The sequence below is a fragment of the Seriola dumerili genome, unplaced genomic scaffold (assembly GCF_002260705.1).
Source record: "Seriola dumerili isolate Sdu_G_001 unplaced genomic scaffold, Sdu_1.0 BDQW01004193.1, whole genome shotgun sequence".
In the NCBI taxonomy this organism is placed as follows: Eukaryota; Metazoa; Chordata; class Actinopteri; order Carangiformes; family Carangidae; genus Seriola; species Seriola dumerili.
The window spans coordinates 83,588-107,859 of NW_019178448.1; the positions used below are offsets into that span (position 1 = coordinate 83,588).

The 24,272-nt window shown below is 42.3% G+C and overlaps 1 protein-coding gene across 1 annotated transcript; it reads left to right on the top strand.

Annotated features, from left to right (window-relative positions):
- The first annotated feature begins 260 nt into the window (after nt 1-260).
- cep120 (centrosomal protein 120) lies at nt 261-22,165 on the top strand. Its single transcript, XM_022769608.1, has 20 exons — nt 261-431; nt 1,707-1,863; nt 1,961-2,075; nt 2,183-2,327; nt 3,592-3,740; nt 4,182-4,379; nt 4,470-4,694; nt 4,836-5,067; nt 5,168-5,357; nt 5,690-5,839; nt 6,434-6,616; nt 6,719-6,815; nt 7,064-7,225; nt 7,445-7,534; nt 7,638-7,730; nt 7,945-8,106; nt 8,208-8,330; nt 8,573-8,671; nt 19,202-19,347; nt 20,159-22,165. Exons 1-20 carry the CDS (start codon nt 383-385, stop codon nt 20,367-20,369), a joined length of 2,976 nt encoding a protein of 991 aa, XP_022625329.1. The 5' UTR covers nt 261-382; the 3' UTR covers nt 20,370-22,165.
- The last annotated feature ends 2,107 nt before the right edge of the window (nt 22,166-24,272 follow it).

A 24,272-nucleotide genomic window follows, 5' to 3' on the forward strand; every position in this document is an offset into this window, starting at 1 on the left:
AAAACTAAAAGCTAAATTCTATACCGTAACTGAAGTAAAAAAAAAACTAGGATCGTAACTTTAACTCTATTTTATCGAATAACAGTAGTATAACTAGCAGTAGTAATATTATACTAACACGTGCAGTTCCACCCCCTACTGCCAGAGGGCGCTGAAATCTTAACCGTCGCCATCATCACTTCCGCTTTTAAAACAAAATGGGTGGCGCCAAAGCTTGACAACAAAGCCGCTGTTTGCTGTCGGCAACGGTCGGAATCTCAGCTGTGTTTGAGTGTTGTTGTTTTTTCAAGTACATTCAGAATTAAAAGAAGGTCTGAGGCGATCTTTAAACTCTTTAAATAAACTGTCGGAAAGTTTCCCGCCGGAGTGTACAAATGTTAACATGGCTGCGAAGACAGACCAACTTCTCATCGTTGTGTCCATCCTGGAAGGTAAGTAGGATAACCCGGTCAACAGCTCTATGACTTCGCTTCTTAAACAAGCTACATGTCTAATTTTACCGATGTTAACCGATATTTTGACGTCGTTTGACACGTTTAGCATCAGCACACAGCGGTTGCAACGGTGGCATTAGTCACGGTTGAAGCGTTTGGTTTAAAGCAGACTGTTGCCGCTGGTGATGTCAATTATTAGTAATTATTAATACGGTTATTACTGGAGCACGACGCCCGGAGCTGGAGCAAAAGACAGATTAGAAATGAACTTTTACCACAGGCACGACTTTTGGACGATGTTATGTTTATTTAAACTTAACGTAGTCGGGACAAACTACAGTAGACAACACAACTGATTACACTCCTGTTCCTTAAAACTAAAATATGAACGAAAGTCTGTTCATTTAATAAAGTTGTATTTGTTTGTAGCCAACACTCAAGAAGAATGAGATGAAGTCACTATTGAATTAATTAATAACTATTCAAAACAGAAACTAATTCAACTTTAATAGAAGATTATTTAAGAACCAACTGCAACAAAGTTCAGTAGTCTACATCCTTTATTAGTGTGACCCCATTCTTTTAAATGGTAATGTATTTTGTTTATAAGTTTTATTTTGGATGACATGGATGATAGTCTGTGGAAAGATGTTCTGATTCTTGACAGTTGCTTTTCTCTGGAGAGTTTAGTTTCTCGACCTTCTACTTTAAAATGCTCTAAAGGTTTTCTGTTGTGTTTAAATCAGAGGACAGACTTGACCAGGTCGTAGGTGTCAGTTGGCCTTAATCAGGTTAATCACAGGTGTAATCACTTACTGAGGTATGTTTGTTGTGTAGAGTGGATCAGTTACTGTGTGTGTATTAAGCTTCTTCAGCCTGCAGACTGAATTTATTTACACACACTGGTTGGTATCACAGAGTTTTTGATTTTGTCTCTTAATACTGGAGTTTTTCTTTGTTTATTTGTTTGGTTGCAAGGATTTAGATTTGTGTGATATTAAATAGACAGTGATGAACTTCCAGGTGTCATATCCAAAAACACAAAAAAAAACAACCAGATGAGAGAAGTAGGACTCCAGATGATGTTAAGTCATTTGCCAATGTTGTAACTAATGAAAGTCATTCTTAGACTGACCACATGTTGATTGATTTGATAGATATGACTCCGAACAATGACTCTCTACCCCTGAAAGTGGTAATTTACCAACCTGAGACTGTGACTCGTGTACCGGGGACATGTTTCAGAGAGTGAAGCCGTCTCTCTTTTCCCAGGTCGTCACTTCCCGAAGAGTCCTCGGCTCAGTCTGGTGGTTCAGGCGAGCTTCGATGGAGAGCAGCTGGCTACAGACCCGGTCGAGCACAGAGAGCAGCCGCAGTTCAGCACCGAGCTGGCCTGGGAGCTGGACCGCAGGACGCTGCACCAACACAGGTTTGAATTTTCACAATAACGACATCACAAACAGCCAAGAGCGATTTAGCCGAGAGGCACAGTAGTGTTATTAAATCGTGATGCCTCTGTCCTCCAGATTGCAGAGAACTCCCATCAAGCTTCAGTGTTTTACTGTCGACTCTGTCAGCAAGAGGAGAGAGAGCGTCGGCTACATCGTCCTCGACCTCCGATCGGTGCAGGAGGTCAGACAGGTAAATGCCTCCTCCCGCTCCTTGACAGGTGATGTCCAGCTTCTGTCCTCTGCGACCAGTGAAAATTATGTTATTTTTTTCTCTCGTCTTCTGGCCGTGTCTGTCAGGAGCCTCGCTGGTATCCTCTGCTGAGCAGTAAATACACCAAGCAGAGACCCGCCCTCCTCCTCGGTTTGCTGCTGGAGAACGACACCAAGACCTCCGAACCCTCTCCTGATAGGTTCAAAGCCAAGAAGGCCCCGCCCCGACAAGGTCAGCTGGTTCATGGATGCTTGTTTGCTTTATTTGTGCTGCTGTAATGTCAGTCAGTGTTTGTCTTATCTCCTGCATGTTACCTCAGAACTGAGAACAGACTTAAACTAACACTTTTCTGACTCACGTTCTTTTGGCAGTCTGTCCTCTGTGTCTCTCTGGTAAGCTGTCAGTCCTGGATCTAACTCACTCTGACTGAGGCTTTTTAAGATTCACTTGTCACTTCATACTTTTTGTGAGCTGAACATGATTCTGGAGTCCTCCTCACTCCAATCTCCAAACCTGTGCACTGATGCTTTGAGTCTACGTCCACTGTAAAGTAAAAACTCCTGCAGCCTCCTGAGTCACAGTGTTGATGCTGCTGGAGCAAATTTTATTTTCTTGTTCCTGACAACGATTTGTCCCTTTGTACAGCACCTTAGACAATATTTTAAAAACGCTCAGTGTTAGAAGAATCACTGACTGTGCTTCTTAAAGCCTCTCGGCTTGATATAAAGTGTGTTTGAAGAAAACAGTAATAACAGATGTAGGTCAACGAAGTCGCTGCTACACAGGAACCTTTAATATACCTGAGACTCCTCTGACAGTCCACTGACGACCAGCTGACCAAGTAGTTGATACGAACCTGACAGCTTCATCTCAGTAGAGAATCTTTTCAGCAGATGTGAGCGGACCTGTGTGTTCGACTCAGAGACGCCCGACATGTTTGTTTGGTACAAGACCGACAAAAATCACATCATTGTCACGAGATGCAAAAACAACCATCGGAAAATCTGCTAAAATAATCGCAATATGATTTTTATTTGCATATCATGAAGTCCCAGTGCAGACTGTCAGATCATTTCTAATGATGTGGGGAGGAAGTTCTGTTTGAGGAGAGCTCCAGGTGATGGCTGCTGCTTCCTCTGTGAAGTGACAGGTGCATTTTATTAGTCAGCATGTGACCTGTGTGTTAACATCCCACCTGTACTGTGTGGACCTCAGTGCAGAGTGTGTGTGTGTGTGTGTGTGTGTTCCCTGTTAGAATAAATACTCTTCCATGTTTCTAATTCTTCCTTCATGGTGTGTCAGCAGGTTTCCCAGCCTGTTGAAACAGATCTGTGATCAGTGATTTACTGCCGTTGTGTTCAGAGTCAGATTCACTTCAGGTTCAGATCCAGTGGTTGTGAAAAGCTCAGGGAGCGTAGAGGAGGATAATGTGTGATAAGTGAAATCAGGGTAAAATACTTGATGTGATACTTTTCTCTCTGCTCTTCTGGTTCAGGCTCTCCAACAGTAACTGAGCTGCTGCCTGACAAGCTGGAGGCCGTACTGATCCCAGACCAGGGTTACCATCAGGTGGGACCTGCAGATCACTGCACTGACATGTTCGTCCTCTCCGTCACTGTGGCCTTCGCTACTAAACTGGAGCAGGTGAGGGAAACCTCTCCAGCCTCACTTTCTCTTGGCTGGAATATTTCTCTCTTTGTTGCCACAGTCTGTTGCTTTTTCCACTTTTCTCATGTAAAAAATAAATAAACTCAGCTGAGGTCAACACACCCAGAGCTTAAGTTATAAACATTGATGAGTCACAGATCTAAACTGTTTCTATCTGAAGCTTCTCACTGAGTCTCTGTGTGTTTCTCTGTCTCATTGTAAAAGGAATCATTTGGATTTTTCTGACTTCATCGGACAATATGATGAGTTTATATTTAGATAAATGGTGATGAACATTTGTGATATATATTGATAAGACTAGAAACAGTTGACTAATCAAGTGTAAAGGCTATAGTTGGATAAATGTTGTTGTACGTGCTGCTGAGGAAAAGAAAAAGACACTAAGTGTGAGGTTTGAGTTTTGTGTCGTTCCCACAGTTGATCCCCAGCACCATGAAGCTGTCGGCAGAGGGCTCGGAGTTCTTCTTCTACTACTCTTTACTGAGCAACGACATCACCAGTGAGCCTTTCCACAATCTGCTGAGCCCCGACTTTGAGCCGGAGCGCGCCTCTGTGCGCATCCGCAGCAGCAAACAGATCCTCCAGGCCTTCCTGTCTGAGCAGCCCAGTTTACAGGTGAGAGTCGGAGTGTGGCTGATGACTCATAACCACATGTTGCTGGGACACAGGCGTCATCGTGTGTCCCTGTCTGTCCGTCCTCCTCAGATCCACCTGTGCTGTGGGAATCACTCTCTGGGCAGCACAGACGTCTCTCTCTCCGCTCTGGCGACGGTTCGCGTGGATCTGGAGAACAAGGCGGCGACGGTGGAGGGAGCGTTCATACTCCAACCTCCGAAACGCACACGACGGACGCTGCCAGCTCTGCCCGCCGACCTGCAGCCGACTGTGGGAGTGGCTGTTAGTCTGAGAAGGGAGGAGGTCGCTCCACAGGTACACACAGCGGCGCACACAGTGTTAGGAGCTGAGTGGATGTAGTGATTTCAGTGTGTGATGAGCAGGATCCACTAACAGCCTGAGATCAGCTGTAGTTTATTCACCTCCATGTTGATGTTGTCGTGTGTCTCTCTTCAGTCTTTAAAGAGTAAAGAAGGAAGCGGAGCTCAGACACCCTCCGTCCCTCCCTCTGCCCCCCCCTCAGTTCCTCCTGCTGAACAGAGACCTCGAAGTCCGTCTCCGGTCCGAAAACCTCGTGCCTCTTCTCCCCCGGGTCGTCCTCTTCCTCCTGCTTCCTCTCACACAGAGAGTGAGGCGGAGAGTCTCCTGGAGGAGCTGCAGCGCGGCAGAGAGCAGGCGGGACTGGCAGGTGAAGCTGGAAACACCACGTCGGTTTCGTACGTGACGTTACACAGGTCAGACCTGGGGTGAAGAGGAGGACTGATGGCACTGTTTGTTTACGTGTCCAGCTGCAGATTTGGAGGTTCCTGTGCAGCCGCGGAGTCGGACTGAAGCTCCAGCAGAGGGCGGAGCTTCATCTGTCAGTGTGTCTGCTCCCAAAGTGTCCATCCCCTCCTCCGCCCATCACTACTGCTTCTCCATGGACCTGCGCAGCCTGGGAAACCTCAGCCTGTCGCACCCCATCGCTGCTACACTCAGGTGAGAAACCTCGTCTGCTCCGAGCAGCTACACGCATCAGAATCTCACCTGAGGTTTACCTGTTGGCTTCAGACGCTCCTGTTCATTAGGAGGAAAATATTTTACTCACAACCTCACAGGCATTTTATGTTTGTCCACTTCTAATGAACCATTTAAATACATTATTACCATAACAGATGAGACTGAAAAGCATACCTGTCTTTCATCCTCTAAATGCTCTTTTAAGAAAGTGTATTGAAATTTCACAGATCCGTTTTTCGACCCCAAAACAGTCAAATATCCGAGCACCCAGTTCACTTTAATGTGTTTGGTTGTGTGTCGTTGTATCTCAGGTATTCGTATCAGTTCTTTGGCAGCGCGGCTCCCATCATGACCAACCCTCCTGTGGAGCTGCAGAGGGGCATGGAGGTGTCTCTGCCTCAGTCCTACTGCGCCTTCGACTTCGCCGCTCTACCACAGCAGCTGCAGGACACCTTCCTCAGGTGGGACGCACGGACACGCACGCAAAACTTTCATCTTGACATACTTCAGTGAACCGATGCGTTGGTGGAGTGAGGAGGAGGGAGGGAGGCCATGTTTTCTCTGTCAGTGATGATGGGAGTTCTCTCTGACAGTTATTATTACCTCTGCTGTCAGATTAAACCTACAAGATAGTAAAATTAAATTTTTTTAAAAGTTTTTTAAAGGTTTACAGTTAAAAAACACACACACACACACACACACACACACACACACTAACCCTGACCCTAACCTTTATACATTGAAACTAAAAAAACTAAAAATGCATTGAAACAGTTCTGAGCTGGAAATCAATGAATCGTTAAGAGAATTTATTTTGTATAGAGTCATTTTCTGTGTCATATGGTTTTAATGCATTTTGAGTTATGAGCCAGTTTTCCATCTTGTTGGACAATAAAGTTCTTTTCTTTTTTTCTTACTCTAGTCATGACATTGTGAATCACAGTTGGACCAGCAGGGGGAGCAACAGGACAGTTCTCTGGGTTTTTCATTCAGGTGCTGCAATGTGATATGATGTGTTTGGACTCATTTTGTGTGTGTGTGTGTTGTTGTGTTAGAGTTCCTCTGGTGGTGGAGGTCTGGCACAGAGACCCCACCAGCAGAGACCAGCTGATTGGACGAGCCTCCGTCCAGCTGTCTCACCTGCTGAGCTCTGAGAGGAGCAGACTCCTGGCGTCAACGGGAGAGCAGAGCTGGAGACAGACTCACCAGGACCGGATCCCTGTGGTCAAAACACAGCGGTAGGAAACATCTCTGACTGCCTGTCATGTGATCAGAGTCATGTGATCTGTGTCACCGCTGACGAGTAACAGGTCGTTAACCACCGTGTTTCCGTCCATCAGTCCCACTGAGAAGGTCGCAGAGCTAAGCTACGTGACGACGCTGGACGACCTGGGATTGGTTAAAGCCAGAGAGGTCATCGTGTCCGACTCCTCACAGGTGAGACAGGTGTGTGTGTGTGTGTGTGTGTGGGAGTGGTTGAGGTCAGATGATTACCTGCAGATGTCAACAGCTGCCTCTCTTCATGAACCAGACTTGGTGTCAGGTTCAGACATCGTGAACATCAAACAGCTGTTCTCTGTCGTCTGACATCGCCACAGTTTACTCTGTGATTAAAGTCACAGAAGAAGACTTTCTGGTCACTGTTAGAAATGGCTGCTAAAGAGATTTTCATTCTATTTCCTCAGAATGAACCTGTGGCCCCCACACAACCGTCCTCCCACCCCGCAGCACCCAGCCTGCCCGCCTCCCCGCTGGGCCCCGCGGCCCCCAGAGACACCCTGGAGTACCGCAAGGCCCTGGAGCTGGAGCTGTGGAAGGAGGAGCAGGAGGATCTGTTCGATGATCAGGTACAAACAAGCCGTTTTCCTGCTGAGTGATGAAGTTTAGACCACACCCCTCTGAAACAGGAAGTAACAGGGTGTATGGAAAATGTAGTTCTGACTTCTGAACTACAGTTTTTAACTTTTTATTTGACTGAAGGTCAACAGATGTTTTACACTACTGACACTGTGTGTGTGTGTGTGTGTGTGTGTGTGTGTGTGTGTGTGTGTGTGTGTGTGTTTCAGTTGAGGAAGAAGGAGCTGAGCCACATGCAGGCGTTGGCAGAGGAGTGGAGGAGGAGGGACAGAGAGCGAGAAGCTGTGGTCAAGAAGAAGGTGGACAGTCCACACACACACACACACACACACACACACACACACACACACACGCACTGAATGACCATGTTTCTTTCCTCCCTCCCTCCCTCTCTCTCTGCAGGAGGTGGAGTATAACCTGTTGGAGGAGCAGCTTCAGAAAACTCTGTCAGATTTGGAGAAGAGAGAGAAACAGCTGGCGGAGGCGGAGCTAGAGGTCTGATCAGCTGTACAGATCATTGTGTTTGTTTATGTTGTGATTCTTCTTTATGTGCATTATTGAGGTATAAAACAGGAGGCGAGACGCGTCTTTATGAACATTTTATTTTTATGAATTAAGTTCAAAGCTTGTACACAGCTGAGCAGTGTGGGGAACAGTGTGTGAAGTGTGTGTTCTCACAGTGAGTGTGTGTGTGTGTGTGTCTCCTCAGACTCAGAGGCTGCAGAGGGAGCTGCGAGCCGAACACAACCTGACCCAGAAGGAGCTGCAGGAGAGCAGCAGGAGGCTGCAGCAGGAGTGTGACCACCGGGCGGCGCTGGAGAGAGACAAAGTGCGACTGATGGAGGAGGAGAGAGCCCGGCTGCTGCAGCAGGTGGACACAGATACAGAGCTCTGTGTGTGTGACTCTGAGCGTTCATGTTAATCTAATGATAATAACCCGTGTTCCTCGTTTCTTCTGTTTGTGTTGAGCAGATCTCAGACGGCGAGTGTCGCTACAAACAGCTGGAGAAAGAGTTTCAGCTCTACAGAGAACAACAGAGCGTCAGACCTGAGTTCAGACTGCAGTCAGACATCAACCTGCTGACTCTGGAGAAGGTGGCCGTTCAAAATGTTATTATTACCAAGATAATTCATCTTTGTTTAATTACGTTTAATTTCAAGTTTTCACTAAGTTCAAATGTAGTTGGATAAAAAATCTTTGTGTCACTATAGTAACTGAATAAAATGTTGACCATGGTGATTTAGCCTTACTGAGAGAAGTCGGTGAACATGTGTCAGTAACATCTGTCCAGACCACGTCACATGTGTGTGACTGACTTTGTCCTGTGATTATTAAGGTGGAACTGGAGAGGAAGCTGGAGTCCACCACCAAGTCCAAGCTCCACTACAAGCAGCAGTGGGGGCGCGCCTTAAAAGAGCTGGCCAGGTTCAAACAGGTACTGATGGTTCAGAGGGAAGTTCACAGGTGGGGGGGGGGGGGGGGGTGTCTAATGATGTGTTCTTACACCTTTTAAGAATTCGGTTGTTTTGCATATTTTAGCCGATTAATCATAATTGACCGTTTTTCTGTCGATTCGTTTTTCTGCCAAAATCAGAAGAAATTCAGTTTCATCTGTAGAAAACAAAGAAAAGCAGAAAATCCATGAGCTGGTCCTGGGAATTATTTGTCATTTATGCTTAAAACTGTTAATCAATTATCAAAAAATCAGTCATTAAGAAACCACAGAGAAACAAAGAAATCTCAGATGTCTGAGCCTCCTTGAACGTGACGTCACGCTACAGTGTCAGGAGAAGAGCAGGTCGTTCACTAATCCGAAGGTCGGTGGTTCGATCCCCGGCTCCTCCAGTCCGCATGTTGAAGTGTCCTTGGCCGAGACGCTGAACCCAGATTCCCCCTGACGTGCCGTCAGTGAATGAGTGAATGAGTGATATAGAAGTGCTGAGTGAACGTGTGAATGTGACTCGTAGTGTAAAGTGCTTTGAGTAGAAAAGTCTATATTTATAAATGAAGTCTATTAATCACAGTAAAGTGAAATGTTTGTGTCCATGAGCTGAAACCAGTGATTTAAAAAGTTATGCACAACAGTCTGAACTCTGCTTCACAGAACTTCTCCATCAGAGTGAAGAGAGCGGACGGCCGAGCCGAGGCCTTGTATCCCGACAGCTCTCATATTTCACAGCAGATAACGGTAGTTTTTCTGCGTCGGGACGTCTCAGGTTTTTAATCTGCTGCTGGAGACGAGCTGACAGTGTTAGGACATTTAACAGCTCTGTTTAAAGACACGGAGCGAGCGGAGGAAGCTGAGCTCGGCCCCGCCGCCATCCGTCAGCTGATTATCACACCGCGGCTGTGGGAGCGTCCGCGAGTCCTCGAGTACGCAAGAACAGCGCGTGTGATGGATGTGTGGAGGCGGGAGAAGCATCGGCACCACCTGTACTAACACTCATTACTAGTAACGGTGTGTTTGATATCAGCTGCACGATGTGTGAAGTTGTTAAAAGTGGGAGAAAACTTTGCACATTTATGTAGTGAGGAAGAGGACGAGTGTCTTTTTCTTTTCTAAAGTGTCGTGATGGAGACGCTGTTTATAAATGACCTAAAACTTACAGGATCTTTGACTGTACTGATGTTTTATTGTGTTATTTATTGACAGACTGTTCACAGCTGAAATCAGTCATCAGTATCTGCCATGACGGTGAATTACCTGGACTCTAATTGTCCATCAGATGAAACAGGACTTCAGTGATTGACTTCTTCTCTTATGATGCCGCCAGGAAGTCGATGTCTATTTACACATTCATCAGATGATGAACTGTAACTTCACTTCAGTGATGACTGAACTTTTCCTCCAGCGTCATCATCAGGTCCGAACTTTAACGTGTCCAACACTTTAGTTTTGCAGGTATTTGGTCATAAACCAATCACGTTCCCATCAGCCTCAGCTGGACTTTGTGTTCAGTGCTAATTAGCTTATGCTAACAAGCTAACACGCTAATCTAAGATGGTGAACTTCGTAAAGATTATACCTGCTAAACATCAACGTGTAGCTCAAAGTGTGTGTGTGTGTGTGTGTGTGTGTGTGTGTGTGTGTGTGTGTGTGTGTGTGTGTGTGTGTGTGTGTGTGTGTGTGTGTGAGAGAGAGAGAGAGAGAGAGAGAGGTGTGTTTTTACACCAGAGCCAAATATTTAGCTGAGGTGAAGTAGACAATGAAATGTGTGAGAGCCATCAGTTCTACACACACACACACATACACACACACACACACAGCACTATGTGGGGCTTTACTCAGCCTAAGACTAATGTAAACACACACACAGACCTTATCTGACAAACTAATAACTGTTACTGACATTAACCAGCTGGAAAACTGGACTGACATTTTTCCTCCCTCCTCCTCCTCTTCTTCTTTTCTCTCTCTTTTCTTTTTGCATCACTCTCTCTTCTTTCTGTTGTCTCCTCATCTCCTCCTTTACTCACTCATATCTCCCTCTTCACTTTTTCTCTCTTCTTGTTTAACATTTTCTTCTCTTTTCTCCTCTCTCTCTTTTCTCTCATTTCACTCTGTTTCTTTCAGGTCATAACTCCCTCGTCTCTTCCTCCTTTTCATCCTTCCTGCAACTCTTTCTTTTCTTTCTCTCTCTCTCTCTCCGTCTCCGTCTCCCCCCTCCCCTCCCCTCCCTCCCTCCCTCCTCTAAGTGCCACATCATCGTAAAGAAAACACGGTGTGATTTATGCAGCTCTAAGGGGGTTCGGCGCTGAGTGTCACCCCTCGCCTATTAATCATCCCTGGGATTGTGTTGAGCAATAAGCCGGTCAGGCGCTAACTATTCAGATGTCACACTCTCGCTTTTTATAAAATATCAGGCCTGTGTTTACACGACCATCCGTCTTGGCGCTCGGCGCTTTTTAAAGCCGGGGCTTGTTTGGTTTTTCTCTGCCTCTCCTCGCCTATTTATTCTCTCCTCTCAGCGCTTCGCATGGCGTGCTGTTTAGCTCAAGTCGGATCATAAAAATTCTTGTCCGAGGAATAATGTGCTTTTCAACCCAGGAGGTTCGGGCGGCCGGAGAGGCAGAGTGAGAATTAATATCCAGACAGCAGCGAGGTATTAGATCAGAGAGTCAGACACAGTCCTGTTCAATTCAAAATATTGGGACAAGGAGCTTAAGTTGGTCTTTTCAAAGAGAAAATATTGGGACAAAGAGATTAAAGTTTCCAGCCTGGAGCTAAATTTGGTGTTTTTAAAGCCCAGGCAGAAGGTCGGGCAACGAAAAGCTGCAGAAGAGAGACCGAGAACTAAACTGTTCGTTTTTATAGCCCATAAAGAAAGAGGCAGAGAATTCATGATGTATTTACGTCTGTGAATCCAACAGTAACACGGACACAAACAGCTAATTAACCGAACCAGGAACCAGGTGTCGTGTTCTGTCTGTCGTAGTGCATCGAGACGAACTGGACTTTGTAGCTTCCTGTAAAACAACAATTCATTTCTCTTTTCTAAGTTACTTATTTGGACATTTTGTGTCTTTATTAGTTGACAGGACAGTGGAGAGGGACAGGAAATGGGACAGAGAGAAGGGGAATGAGTCCGTCTGTGTAGAGCGTTTCATGTGATATGCACCTTTAAACGATCGGCCATCAGGTCACCCAGCAAACCAGTTCTTAAATGGAAGTAATAATAGTTAGGAATAATATTGGTAAGTGAGAACAGTGTCCGTCTCTTCTCCGTTACTTTACCTCGTCAGGAGTTTGTGATGACGTCTTCAAATAAAACAGGTATCTTCAGTTTGCTGTCAGACGACACCAGATATTTACATTTACGAAGCAGAGTGAGTGTTTTTCTTTTTTCTTTTTGGGTGTTTTGGCATCGAGCCAGTTTTCTAAATTGTCGCTAATTAATTTTGCTCATTTGTACATAATTGATTTCCGCTCTACAACGTTTTAACTTTGACTAAATGAACAATAGAAGAAATGTGGCTCCAAAGAACCGGGAAGGGTTTTCAAAATAAGAGTAATAATAATCTCGATAGACAACAACTTGAAAATGAAAACTGACGTTGCATCTTATTAAAGACAAAGAAATTGAGCCTGGAGGATCCATGAAGAGACGTAGAATTACACCTGGATTGGCATTGGATCGGTACTGACCAATGGGATCGATGCATCTCTGTGTAACATCAGGAAAGATTAGGATAAGAATCTGAGAAACACACAGGCCAGTTGTTTTTTTCTTACTCGATTAGATTTAATTGAAGGTCTGAACTCTTGAGTGCTGAAGTTTCAGATCCAGTTCTCCTGATCAGTTGCTGTGTTTGGACCAGTTTCAGTTTCAGTGGTCATGTGACCCTGTGGTGAAGCATTAATGTTCGGGGTTCAGCTCCCTCCGGGTCGGCCCGGACTAAAACTGTCCTCTCTCATGATGCTGAGTCTGTTTGTATTAAACCGTCTGTCAAACAGCAGATGTAACGTGTCGTCTGAGGGAATTTCAGTTTTACTGGTCTCAGCGGAGACTCTGATGGTTCCCACTGTTCATTCCTGGAATATTATGGAGCTCCAGTGTGAGGGAGGCGTGTTCCAGACGGGGAGGGTCAGAGAGTTTGAGGCGTTTTCTGGGACAGACGAGGGATTTCAAGGAATATTGCAAATAACATGACTGTTTTTTTTTCTAGAGGATTTCAGACAGTCGGTTTTAGTCCAACTGGACGAGGCTGAAAAACAACGTCAACAAAGCAGGAAGGAAAGTTGTAGATTATAGAAACACTCAAGAGTTTAATATGAAAAGTCGAGCAGTTTTCCTCTGGCCTCCTCTGGGAACTTGTCTCCAACACAAACTCCAGATTGAAGGAATTTCAGTCTGATGTTGGATTCCTTTCATCCCAGCTGGAGTGTTAACCACTTCAGACCAGAGACTCTGGAGGACTGAAGGTTTAAACGTGTCTCAGAGCCGCGGTCGGGTCTGAGTGTCGAGACTCGCCGCTGGTCCCGAGGTCGCCTCAAACGTGTCTGTGGCGCCGAGGATCAGAAACCGTCGAACGGGCCTGAACCAGTCGGTGGATTCAGAAAACCGACGTGACGCTGAAGTCACTTTCTAAAGAGGAATGCCAAACACTGACTTGGTTTAGTGAATGTGAAATGCGAAATTTTCACTGTGGCATTTTTTATTATCTGTACAAAGCGTCGACCAAACGTTTCATTGAGAAAATAGTGAACGATTATTACGACCGTCACTGACGTTAAATTCTTTGTCTTGTTGATTTATTATTTGATCACATAAGAATCAGTTCCTAATTTAAATAGACACTTTTTTTTATTGCTTCTACTATTAATATTCCTCAGAAACTATCGTCTTATTATTGATATCACACCTCAGACAGTGTGTCACTAATACAACCACATTTCACACAGTCTCCAGCTGCCGTCGTAGAATATTCCCGTAACACAGTAACAGCGGGTTCTGTGGTTTCAGTCTGGGTGTCAGATGTTGTTTGGCTCGGACCTTGGCGACCTCTATCACAGACACACACTCTGCTGCTGCGTCTCTTATCTCCTGTTATCAGTGGAAAAACACTGATGTCAACCTGAGCCGCTCAGACATGTTGATGCAGATCCAGCGGAGCTGCGAGCTGATCTCAGCGCTCTCGTCCCGTCAGAAGGATTTGGATTAGAAACAGAAACGACGTTACGTTACGTTATTTAGGCTTCTCTTTATGATACAGGGGTTGTTTCTTTTTACTTAATTTGTGTCAGTCATGGCTGTAGTTTTTGTAGTTTTTATAGTTTGTAGTTTTTGTAGTTTTTATAGTTTTTATAGTTTTTATAGTTTTTGTAGTTCCTGCTGGTTTGACTTTTGTCTAATGTTCACTTCTTCAACATCGCTGATTTAATTTAATTCAATACAACTTTATTAACCCCTGTGAGGACAACTGCATGCAGGACACGCCCCCCAGATCAGCAGCTACATGTTTATATGTCGATGATTTACAGCAAGAAAGAAATCAATCAATCAATCGTTTAAAGAACTAAATGATGAACTGGAACATTCACAGAGAAAAGAAAAAGATACAATCAAAAATATCTTAAAATGACAAAAATGAACCTTTTCATTATTGATTACTCTGCCGATTATCTTTTTTGATTGATTGGTTATTTTGTCTTTAAAATGTTAGGAAATAGAAATACCGTCATAGTTTCCCAGAATTCTTCAAATATCTTGTTTTTTTCCCAATCAATGATCCAAAACCTGAAGATTTTCAATTTACTATCATATATGTGACACAGATAATCAATAAATCTGCTCTGAGAAGCTTCAACCAGCAGATATTTGACTTTTTTTTGTTTAAAAAAATTACTTCAATGATTTTTCAGTTATCAAAATAATTGCTTATTAATTTTCCGTTGGGTAATTGTCGCAGGTCTCCTATGTTTTTTACTTGTTTGGTTTATATCCCATCATGCTCTGCTGTATTCAATGGCTACATTTCATCATCAATTAATCAATTATTTTAAAAGGTTTAAAGATCCAATCACAATGTTTCTGAAGCCAAAGTGACGAATTCAAGTCACTCAGTTGTTTCTGATTCAGTCCAAAACCAGTTCAGTCATGAAGAGATGGACAGAATAAATAAAATGTCTAGAAGAACGAATCGTTTCAGCTCTGATCTGTTCGCTTCGTCAAACGACGTCTGATTTACGACTTTTAGTTTTATACAGAAACAGTCACAGCTCCAGTTAATGACCTGTGTGACTCTGTGGCTGTAAAACTTCCTCTGAAAACCATCAGGTGAGCGTCTTCCTCCGCCTCAGTCTGTCGGCTCTTTACAGAGAACAGACGTTTCAGATGTTTTTTATTCGTCTGTGATTTCAGTAACGACGGAGACTCGTTTATTTCTCATGTGCGTCCCAGTCGTCCTCATTTCCCTTCGTGTTTCCATCACATCCCCAAAAAACTCCCCCTGAACTCCCACAGGTGGCGAGCTGCTCAGAAAACTCAGTCTGAGCCGAGGAAAGTGCGTCCGCATGTGAGCAACGGCATCAATGTGTTAGTATGAGACGTCCTCCCCCCGCTGCCTCGGCGCTGTCGACCTCTGAGAGAGAGGCGAGTAATGGAGGGAAGACGGAGGGGAACCCGGGGGAGGAGAAGTCATTCGCTGGTCATCCATCCCAGAAACCACCCCGACCGTCTCGCACCTCCGTCAGACTCCGGGGAGGACGTCGTCCTCTGGAGCTGCGTGACGCGGAAATCATGTTTCAAATCATGTTTCTGCTGCGAGATGTTGAAAACAACTTTAATTTATTTTGTCACCGTTTGGAAAAATTGAAGCAGAACTTTGTGCAGCGACGTCATGTGATCTAGACGATCAGTCTATTAGAACGTGATCAGGTGTCGATCAGACCTGAGCTCAGACTCTCATGTCATGTGACGACTTTACAGACGCAGTGAGATGGTGCTGTTGTTCTGCTGCGGGTCACAGGTCACAGCGTAACACCTGAGGTTGTTACTGCAACATGTCCGACTGCAGATAAATATTTAAATGAAGGATTCGTTGTTTCTCTGTTCGTGTCGTCGCCGTGTTTGTTGTTTACTAACAGTGTTGCTCGGTAACCACATCATCGCTCATCACCTCTGTGATTGTCGTGTCGATCTCCTCGTAAGTTTTCAGCCACTTAAAGTCAAAGCCTCGAGTTTAAACGTCACATCTGGATTCTCCCGAGTCTTTTACATAGAAATCAGTCGTCGGGCTTTTTAAGTCACGTTCTCCTTCTCTTATTAAACAGATCTAGTTCTTAGTTCTTACACCGAAGTCTGTGACGTCACTTTGGATAAATAAATGCTAATTGTTTTTACATTCTTACATATTGAACCTTTAGGTTGTTGAAGCTGAACAATTAATCAAAGTACTATTGAAATCACAGGAGCTGCAGAGTTTTGATAAACTTCAAATGTGTCACAACAGCAGATGATAAATGAAGCTCCGGCCTGTAAATCAGATTCTCCAGTGAAAATGAAATACAAAAGTGATCATTCCCGCCAAAATCGTGACTCATGTCACTTATAATCATCATATATGTCAAAATAATCACAATAAGATTTTTCTTTTTCTTTTTTGTGCATTTCGTTCAGCTCAGTTTGTTCATCATAACAACAAATGAAATGTGCAGAAAGTGTCTAAATGTTGTTGTAGAAGCTGGAAACGCTTTTGGTTTCCCAGTGAAGACCTCAGTCGCTCTGCTGTGACGTGGGTCAGCACCAGGACTGAGCCGGTTCTGACCTAATGGTTCCCTACACTTTGAATGGGGTCCACGTCAGACTGGATCTGACTGAACTCGACTCCTTTTTAGTTTTTTAAGGTCTGTGTCTGAAACTCTGGATCCACGTAGAGAAGAAAGATCAACAGTACCTGAACAGAGCCGGGTCTCTGCTGCAGTGACTGCTGGGAGATTCATGACTGTGAAATAACAGGGCTTCAGAGTTTTAGTAGCCCCCCCCCTTCCTCCTCCACCCCACCCAACCCCCCCACCGAGGCCTCAGTATCACCTCGTCCTCTAATTGTTTCAGGACTCGGCCTCAGATTGTCCTTGGCAGCGGGCACCAGAGAAAATGTTTAGCCTGTTTGTTTTTCTAGTAATTAGCCTGAAAACGGCCTGAAATACAGACTGCTAATGGTCCACAGAGAGCCGGGCCTGTGTCAACACTGTGTGTGTGTGTGTGTGTGTGTGTGTGTGTGTGTGTGTGTGTGTGTGTGTGTGTGTGTGTGAGAGAGAGAGAGAGTGTGTGAATGATGTGTTCATGAGAGATTGTGTGTGTTTTCATGTGTGTTCTTCTGTTAGGAGGTGAGGAGATCAGCCGTGTGAAAATGGAAGCTTTCCGTGTGTGTGTGTGTGTGTGTGTGTGTGTGTGTGTGTGTGTGTGTGAGCCGGGCCTGTGTCAACACTGTGTGTGTGTGTGTGTGTGTGTGTGTGTGTGTGTGTGTGTGTGTGTGTGTGTGTGTGTGTGTGTGTGTGTGTGTGTGTGAGAGAGAGAGAGAGAGTGTGTGAATGATGTGTTCACGAGAGATTGTGTGTGTTTTCATGTGTGTTCTTCTGTTAGGAGGTGAGGAGATCAGCCGTGTGAAAATGGAAGCTTTCCGTGTGTGTGTGTGTGTGTGTGTGTGTGTGTGTGTGTGTGTGCAGTAATGTGAACATGTTGGTTTTCCCATCCAGAATCAGCGGCTGCTCGCTCTGCTCTGTGTCACCAGCACAGACAGATTCCAGCTTCACCTTCTTCCCACTGCAGCCTCCGTGTTTTCACTCTGTCCCGTCAGCAGCTGAGAGACGCTGACGTCAGACGCTCGGTCCGTCCAGCGCTCGTTCAGTAACAGTCAGGATATTTATATAAAACAACTGCTTCATAGGTTCGATCAAACGTCTGCAAACATCCGAACTTGGTTTTCGCCTTTCCTGCGCCTGCGACTGAATAAAGCTGCAGCAGTTAGTCGATTGATAAAAGATGCTTAAATTAAACAAACACTTAAGCCATTTTTAAGCCTTGGAACACCCGGTTATTGTGTTTAAATTCCCGCTGAGGAAACAAACTAATTCAGTAACGGCTCCAGAGCTGTGAGGTCAGAGTGAACGACCTCGGTCTCTGTGGATAAAAGGCGTTTAAATACGATGAAATACGACAAGTCATGGGGTCAGAGTGGGATCTGAAAAATACAACATGAATTTAATGATGGATTATTTACTAATGATTTATTGACATGTATAACTGCAGGATCATTAGACATTGAGAAACCCAAGAACTTTTATTAATGTCATACTAATGTGTAACTGCAAACCTGAAGCCCGGAGTACCAACATCTATAACTGTATTATTACTGAATAGAAACACAGATATGTTATTACTAAAACATTTTATTTAAATACATTTTTACGACACAATTGAAAGAGCTCTAACTGTCACCACGTCACATTCACGGTGCCGTTCTCTCCGTGTCTGTAAATCATTTATTAACCATTAATGAAACCGTCAATTTCATTTTAGTAAAGTCGAATATCTGTAACTTTATTGTGAACTGACCCTCTGCAATATCCAGGCTGCTTTTATTTACCATCAGTAGCAGGGAACTTGAAGTCGTGATCGTACGCTCAGTGTCTCACGTCAGATTCTCCCTGCATGTTCTCGTGTTTTGAACCTGCAGCTTTTAGATTATAAGGATTATAATTTATAATCAAAGTTGTGAGGGAAGCAGCGATTAGCTTTCACACCAAATTAGTGTTTGTGTTTTCCCTGCTCAGACTGTTTCCCTGATTTATTAGCCTCCAGCTGTGCGCCAGCAGACGGAGCCCACATTGGTATTGTGGGTAATTTTTGTGCCGTCTGGCTGGTGTGAGCTGGAGGCCGGAGCAGCTGAGAGAAATACGACTTTTAGACGTTTTTATGAAGTTTTCTTTCTGTTCTCATGCTGCTGCTTTTGGTCTCCGTGTGAATTCTCAGGGAGGTTTTATGAAAATGTGAAACCAGACAAATTTATCATCAAACTGCTCTGTGTAATTAGAAAAAAAAAAACAACAAAATACAGCTTCTTGGCATCTGAAGGTTTCAGCTCCGGGGTCAGAGGTTTGTTTTCAGATATTCTCAGATCTGATTGGGCGACCAGGTCTCTGTCGTGAAAGTCAGACATGTTTGAAATAGCTGTGATGTTTTGAAATGACCGTGAGGCAAAAGATTAAAGTGCTGAGCTCTTACAGTAAAAACTTTAAACATCAACCACTTTAAATATAAAACATTTGATGGTTCCAGCTTCTCCAGTTTGAGGGTTTGACACTTTTCCAGTTTTATGTCGTAGTTGAAATAAAAAAAACGATGTGATACGATGTGACATCACCTTTGGCTCTGGGGGGAAACGTTCGTCCTGTATTTTCTGACTCTCAGATTAGTTGGTTACTCAAATTTATTCACAGTGTCATGTTTTTGTGTTTGTGCAGCGCGAGCAGGAAAACGCCATGACGCGTCTGAAGAAGCAGCAGGCGGAGCTGGAGGCCATGAGGCTGCGTTACCTAGCAACAGAGGAGAAGGAGGCGGTACGACAAGACAGACAGGAGCTGGACGACATCAGGAACGAACTCAACAGGTGAGGATGATGATGATGTTAGTTCATTAGTGTTGTTTAAAGAGTTCATCTGCTATAAGAAACAAATGTGCAGCTTTCTCTAGAATTGATCAGTTTGAGGCTTTTTATTTTTTAATCAAAGCTTTTGCAGCTGTGCAGATTTATCGTGCCCAGACACTTTATTTTAAATTCATTTTTCCCTCATCAATCTTCCCTCAGTTCTCCATAATGACAAAGTAAACACAGAATTTCAGATGTTTATTGAATTTGTTAAAAATCAAAAGCTGAAATCTCACATTGACAGAAGTTTTCAGACACTAAGTTATGACATTTTTCTTGGTCATCTCTGGGATGTTTCTACACCTTGACCTGAGTCTACCTGTGGAAATCTGGACATGATTTGGAAACACACAGACACAGAGAGACAGACAGACACAGACAGACACACACACACACACACACGCCAAGAGGTCTCACAGCTGACGGTGCAGATGAGAATAGAAACGAATAGAAATGTGATAGTAAACAGTAGTTTAGCAGTTTAATTAAACAAGTAGAATCTGACTGATTCAGGATTTTTAAGCTGATACCAGTTTTATATTTGAGGGACTAAAATAAAAGACATATTATATACACACATATATACTAATATTTATCTTTTAACAGAAACATAAACAAAGATTTTTCACAAGGATTTCTTACGTTTACTTATTGTTTCTCAGAAACAAACAAAAAAGAAAATGTTGTTTTAAAATGATGTCATCTGGTTGTTTTTCAGAAGAAAAACGATAGAAACAAATGTCAGTCAACATTTCAATATTTTCGTTCCCAGGTTAAAGCAACAGGAGGACAGACTTGGTCCCGCCTCCTCCTCGTCTGGCCCCGCCCCCGGTCTTAATGAGAGCGCTGATGAACACCTGAGCCGACTGTTGGAGGAGAGAGACACTCTGCTGAGGACCGGTGTCTACACCCACGAAGACCGGATCATCGCCGAGCTCAACAGACAGATACAGGACGCCATGAGGGACAGAGGGACCCTCTGACAGCTGGAGCCGTCCAATCAGAGACAGGCGCACACCTGAGTCCACAGGTAAACTCAGGCTGTGTTTCTGAGTCTTTCTGTTTGATAAATGTGGCTCAGAACAAACTTCATGTTAATACATGTTAATTTTATCTGATCTGAACTAAATGTAAAACATGAGTCACTTTCCAACAAAACGTTGCCTTAAACCCAAAACACAATAAAAACGTTCATTAAAAGTTTCACATATTTACTGTAAATTAAGAACCGAAATCTGTAAAAGATGTAAATCTCATCATGATGCAAATATACAGAAACACACTGAGTTCAACTGAAGGGAAAAAAAGTCATTTTGTCTTGGATATCACAAAATGTGAAAATGATTATCAATTATCTCTGTTTGAGCAGGAAGAAATGAAACTACCTGATTTAATTAGCTTTGATTGATTTTACTTCCTCCTCTGTTTGGAAGATATTTATGAAATTCTAACGGAAACAATTCAGTGCCAAAATTTAAAGAAATAAAACATTTCTCTGGTTTTCAGGATCTTATAATTATGGGATGATTTTCCTGAAACTGTGAGATCCACATTTCTTTATTCTGAGATCTTCATTATCACCACAATTATTATTATTAATTATTATAGTGAATCCAATGTGCCTCTGTAGAAACACATTAAAATATTAATAAATATAAATAAGGTTAATCTGACAGATAAAAGCTGCATTTGTTGTCATGTTGTAATTTAGACCTAAAGGAATAATTCAACATCTTGGGAAGTAAAACTCATCTTTCTTTCTCGAGGCTGATGTAAATCTGTGTGTTAAATACAGAGCTGGAGTCAGTCTTAAAGACTGAAAACACACAACTACCTAAATCACTAATTAATATATTATATCTCATTATTTTATCTGCACTCAGACAGAAACATTTGTGGTTTCAAGGAAAGTTGTATTTCCCAAAATACTGAATTATTCCTTTCACATGTACAGAGCACTGGAACTGACAAAATGTAATTAAAAGTAATTAGAGAAAACAAACATAACTTTACATTGATAAAATAAAGTACATCAGTAAATAATATTATTAAAAATGGAGTGTAAAAGAAATATGTTTCCTTTAACTCAGTAAAACAATCATTTATTTATTTTTCCACATGCAACATTTCCAGTTTTCCTATGATGAGATGAGCAGCTTTAATTTTCCTTTTTACACTTTATTTTAGTTAACTAATTATATTGTTATTGATTATTATGATTTTTTTTGGCTGATAAGTATTTACTACATTCAGTCAGTTTCAGCGCTCCATTAGCATGAGTTACCTCAGATCACAGACACCTGGGTGAAACCGAGTGAGGCATCGAGACAGTGGTTTAACCTGAGACATTAAACCAAAGGGAGAGACCTGGTGATGTAACTCTTTGTATATTTATGTTTGTGTGCTGAAGATTTCAAATGTGATTTCTTTCCTTCTCTTGTTGAGAAGTCGGTGTTACAGTAGTGATGTTTTATACAAGTGTTATTTTATATTAGTGTCTTTGTGTGTGTCAGCAGATCGGTCTCTCTTAGTGCAGCACTCACATTCTACATGTACTGAACCTAAAACAATTAATCAATTAGTTTTTTTTCAGTATAAAAATGTTAAAGTTCTTTGGTTCTAGCTTCTGAAATGTGACTGTCCCTGGAGTATTTGAGCTGATGGTTGAGGGGAGGTTTTTGTCCGACAGCAGGTGGCTCTGCAGCATCAGAAAACACTGTGAGGCTTTTTAATTTATTATTTTGTCATCAGAGCAGAGACGACTCTGATCTGTGTTTGTCTGGAATAAATTATTTTGGTATAAAACCTGCTGAGAGCTGTGTGTGGTTCATTTGTGTTTTATATTTTCAGATGAAGTCATTAAAACGTCATAGTATGGTGCGGTCTACGCAGGTCTACTTATGGTTCCCAGAGTTTCTAAGACTTGAATGGGAGGCAGAGCCTTCAGCTCTCAGGCGCCACTCCTGTGGAACCAGCTACCAGTCTGGATCCAGGAGGCAGATGCCCTCTCTACATTTCAGATCAGGCTTATAGTTAGGGCTGGCTCAAGTGAGTCCATTCCTTAGGTATGCTGCTATAGACCTAGACTGCTGGAGGATTCCCATGATGCACTGAGTGCACTATCTCTCTCTCTCTCTCTCTCTCTCTCTTCATTTATATCGTATAATTCATGTCACTAACTTTGTATTTTTTCTTTCCTGTAATTTGTGCTTCTCCTCTCTGTCCTCATTCTCCTGGTATCTCTGTTTTTGGAGCAGCAGGATCCACATCTGCCATTACAACACTATTTATTATTATTATGAGTATTAGTATTATTGATAACACTAATATCTATAGGTATTAGTATGAATCCACTTCAACTACAACAATAAATGATTAACAGCAGATACGATAACACTGTTACCTGTGGGTATAACTTATTATTTTCACTGGTACAATTAACAATCAACAGTGGATATTGCTCTCCATGGTCTCTCTCCTCCCCCACTCCCTCTATCTCTTATCTCTTCTTCTCAAAAAGTAAAAAAAAACGTCATAGTATTGTAAGAAATAAAAAGTCAAAAAAAAAAAAAAGGTCATTGTATAGTAAGGCATAAAAAGTCATAAAATCATAGTATAGCAAGGCATAAAAAGTCAAAAAAGGTCATAGTATAGCAAGGCATAAAAAGTCAAAAAAAAAGTCATAGTATAGTAAGGCATAAAAAGTCATAGTATAGCAAGGCAGAAAAAAGTAAAGTAAGGCAAAAAAAGTCAGTATAGTAAGGCATAAAAAGTCATAAAATCATAGTATAGCAAGGCATGAAAAGTCATAGTATAGCAAGGCATAAAAAGTCAAAAAAAAGGTCATAGTATAGTAAGGCATAAAAAGTCAAAAAAACGTCATAGTAAAGTATGGCAGAAAAAGTCATAAAAACGTAAGTATAGCAAGGCATAAAAAGTCAAAAAAAGGTCATAGTAAAGTATGGCAGAAAAAGTCATAAAAACGTAAGTATAGCAAGGCATAAAAAGTCAAAAAAAGGTCATAGTATAGTATGGCATAAAAAGTCAAAAAACGTCATAGTATAGTATGGCAAAAAAAGTCAGTATAGTATGGCAAAAAAGGTCATAGTATAGTAAGGCATAAAAAGTCATAAAAAACGTCATAGTATAGCAAGGAATAAAAAGTCAAAAAAACGTCATAGTATAGTAAGGCATAAAAAGTAAAAAAAAACGTCATAGTATAGTATGGCAAAAAAAGTTATAGTATAGCAAGGCATAAAATGTCATAGTATAGCAAGGCATAAAAAGTCAAAAAAAGGTCATAGTATAGCAAGGCATAAAAAGTCAAAAAAAGGTCATAATATAGTAAGGCATAAAAAGTCAAAAAAATTTCATAATATAGTAAGGAATGAAACGTCATAGTATAGCAAGGCATAAAAAGTCATAGTATAGCACGGCATAAAAAGTCAAAAAAAGGTCATAGTATAGTAAGGCATAAAAAGTCCAAAAAACGTCATAGTATAGCAAGGCATGAAAAGTCATAGTACAGTAAGGCAAAAAAAGTCATAGTATAGTAAGACATAAAAAAGTCAAAAAAAGTAATATAATATAGTATGGCAGAAAAANAAAGTCATAGTACAGTAAGGCAAAAAAGTCATAGTATAGTAAGGCATAAAAAGTCAAAAAAACGTCATAGTATCGTAAGGCATAAAAAGTCCAAAAAACGTCATAGTAAGTAAGGAATAAAAAGTCAAAAAAAGTTCATAGTATAGGAAGGCATAAAAAGTCATAAAAACGTCATAGTATAGTAAGGCATAAAAAGTCATAAAAACGTCATAGTAAGTAAGGAATAAAAAGTCAAAAAAAGTTCATAGTATAGGAAGGCATAAAAAGTCATAGTATAGTAT

What these genes read in the sequence shown, in the direction of transcription:
- cep120 (XM_022769608.1), top strand. Translation starts at nt 383, where the DNA reads ATGGCTGCGAAGACAGACCAACTTCTCATCGTTGTGTCCATCCTGGAA. An exon ending in CTGCAGGACACCTTCCTCAG is followed by an intron (nt 5,840 to 6,433) that starts GTGGGACGCACG and finishes TTGTTGTGTTAG; the next exon opens with AGTTCCTCTGGTGGTGGAGG. An exon ending in TCGTGTCCGACTCCTCACAG is followed by an intron (nt 6,816 to 7,063) that starts GTGAGACAGGTG and finishes CTATTTCCTCAG; the next exon opens with AATGAACCTGTGGCCCCCAC.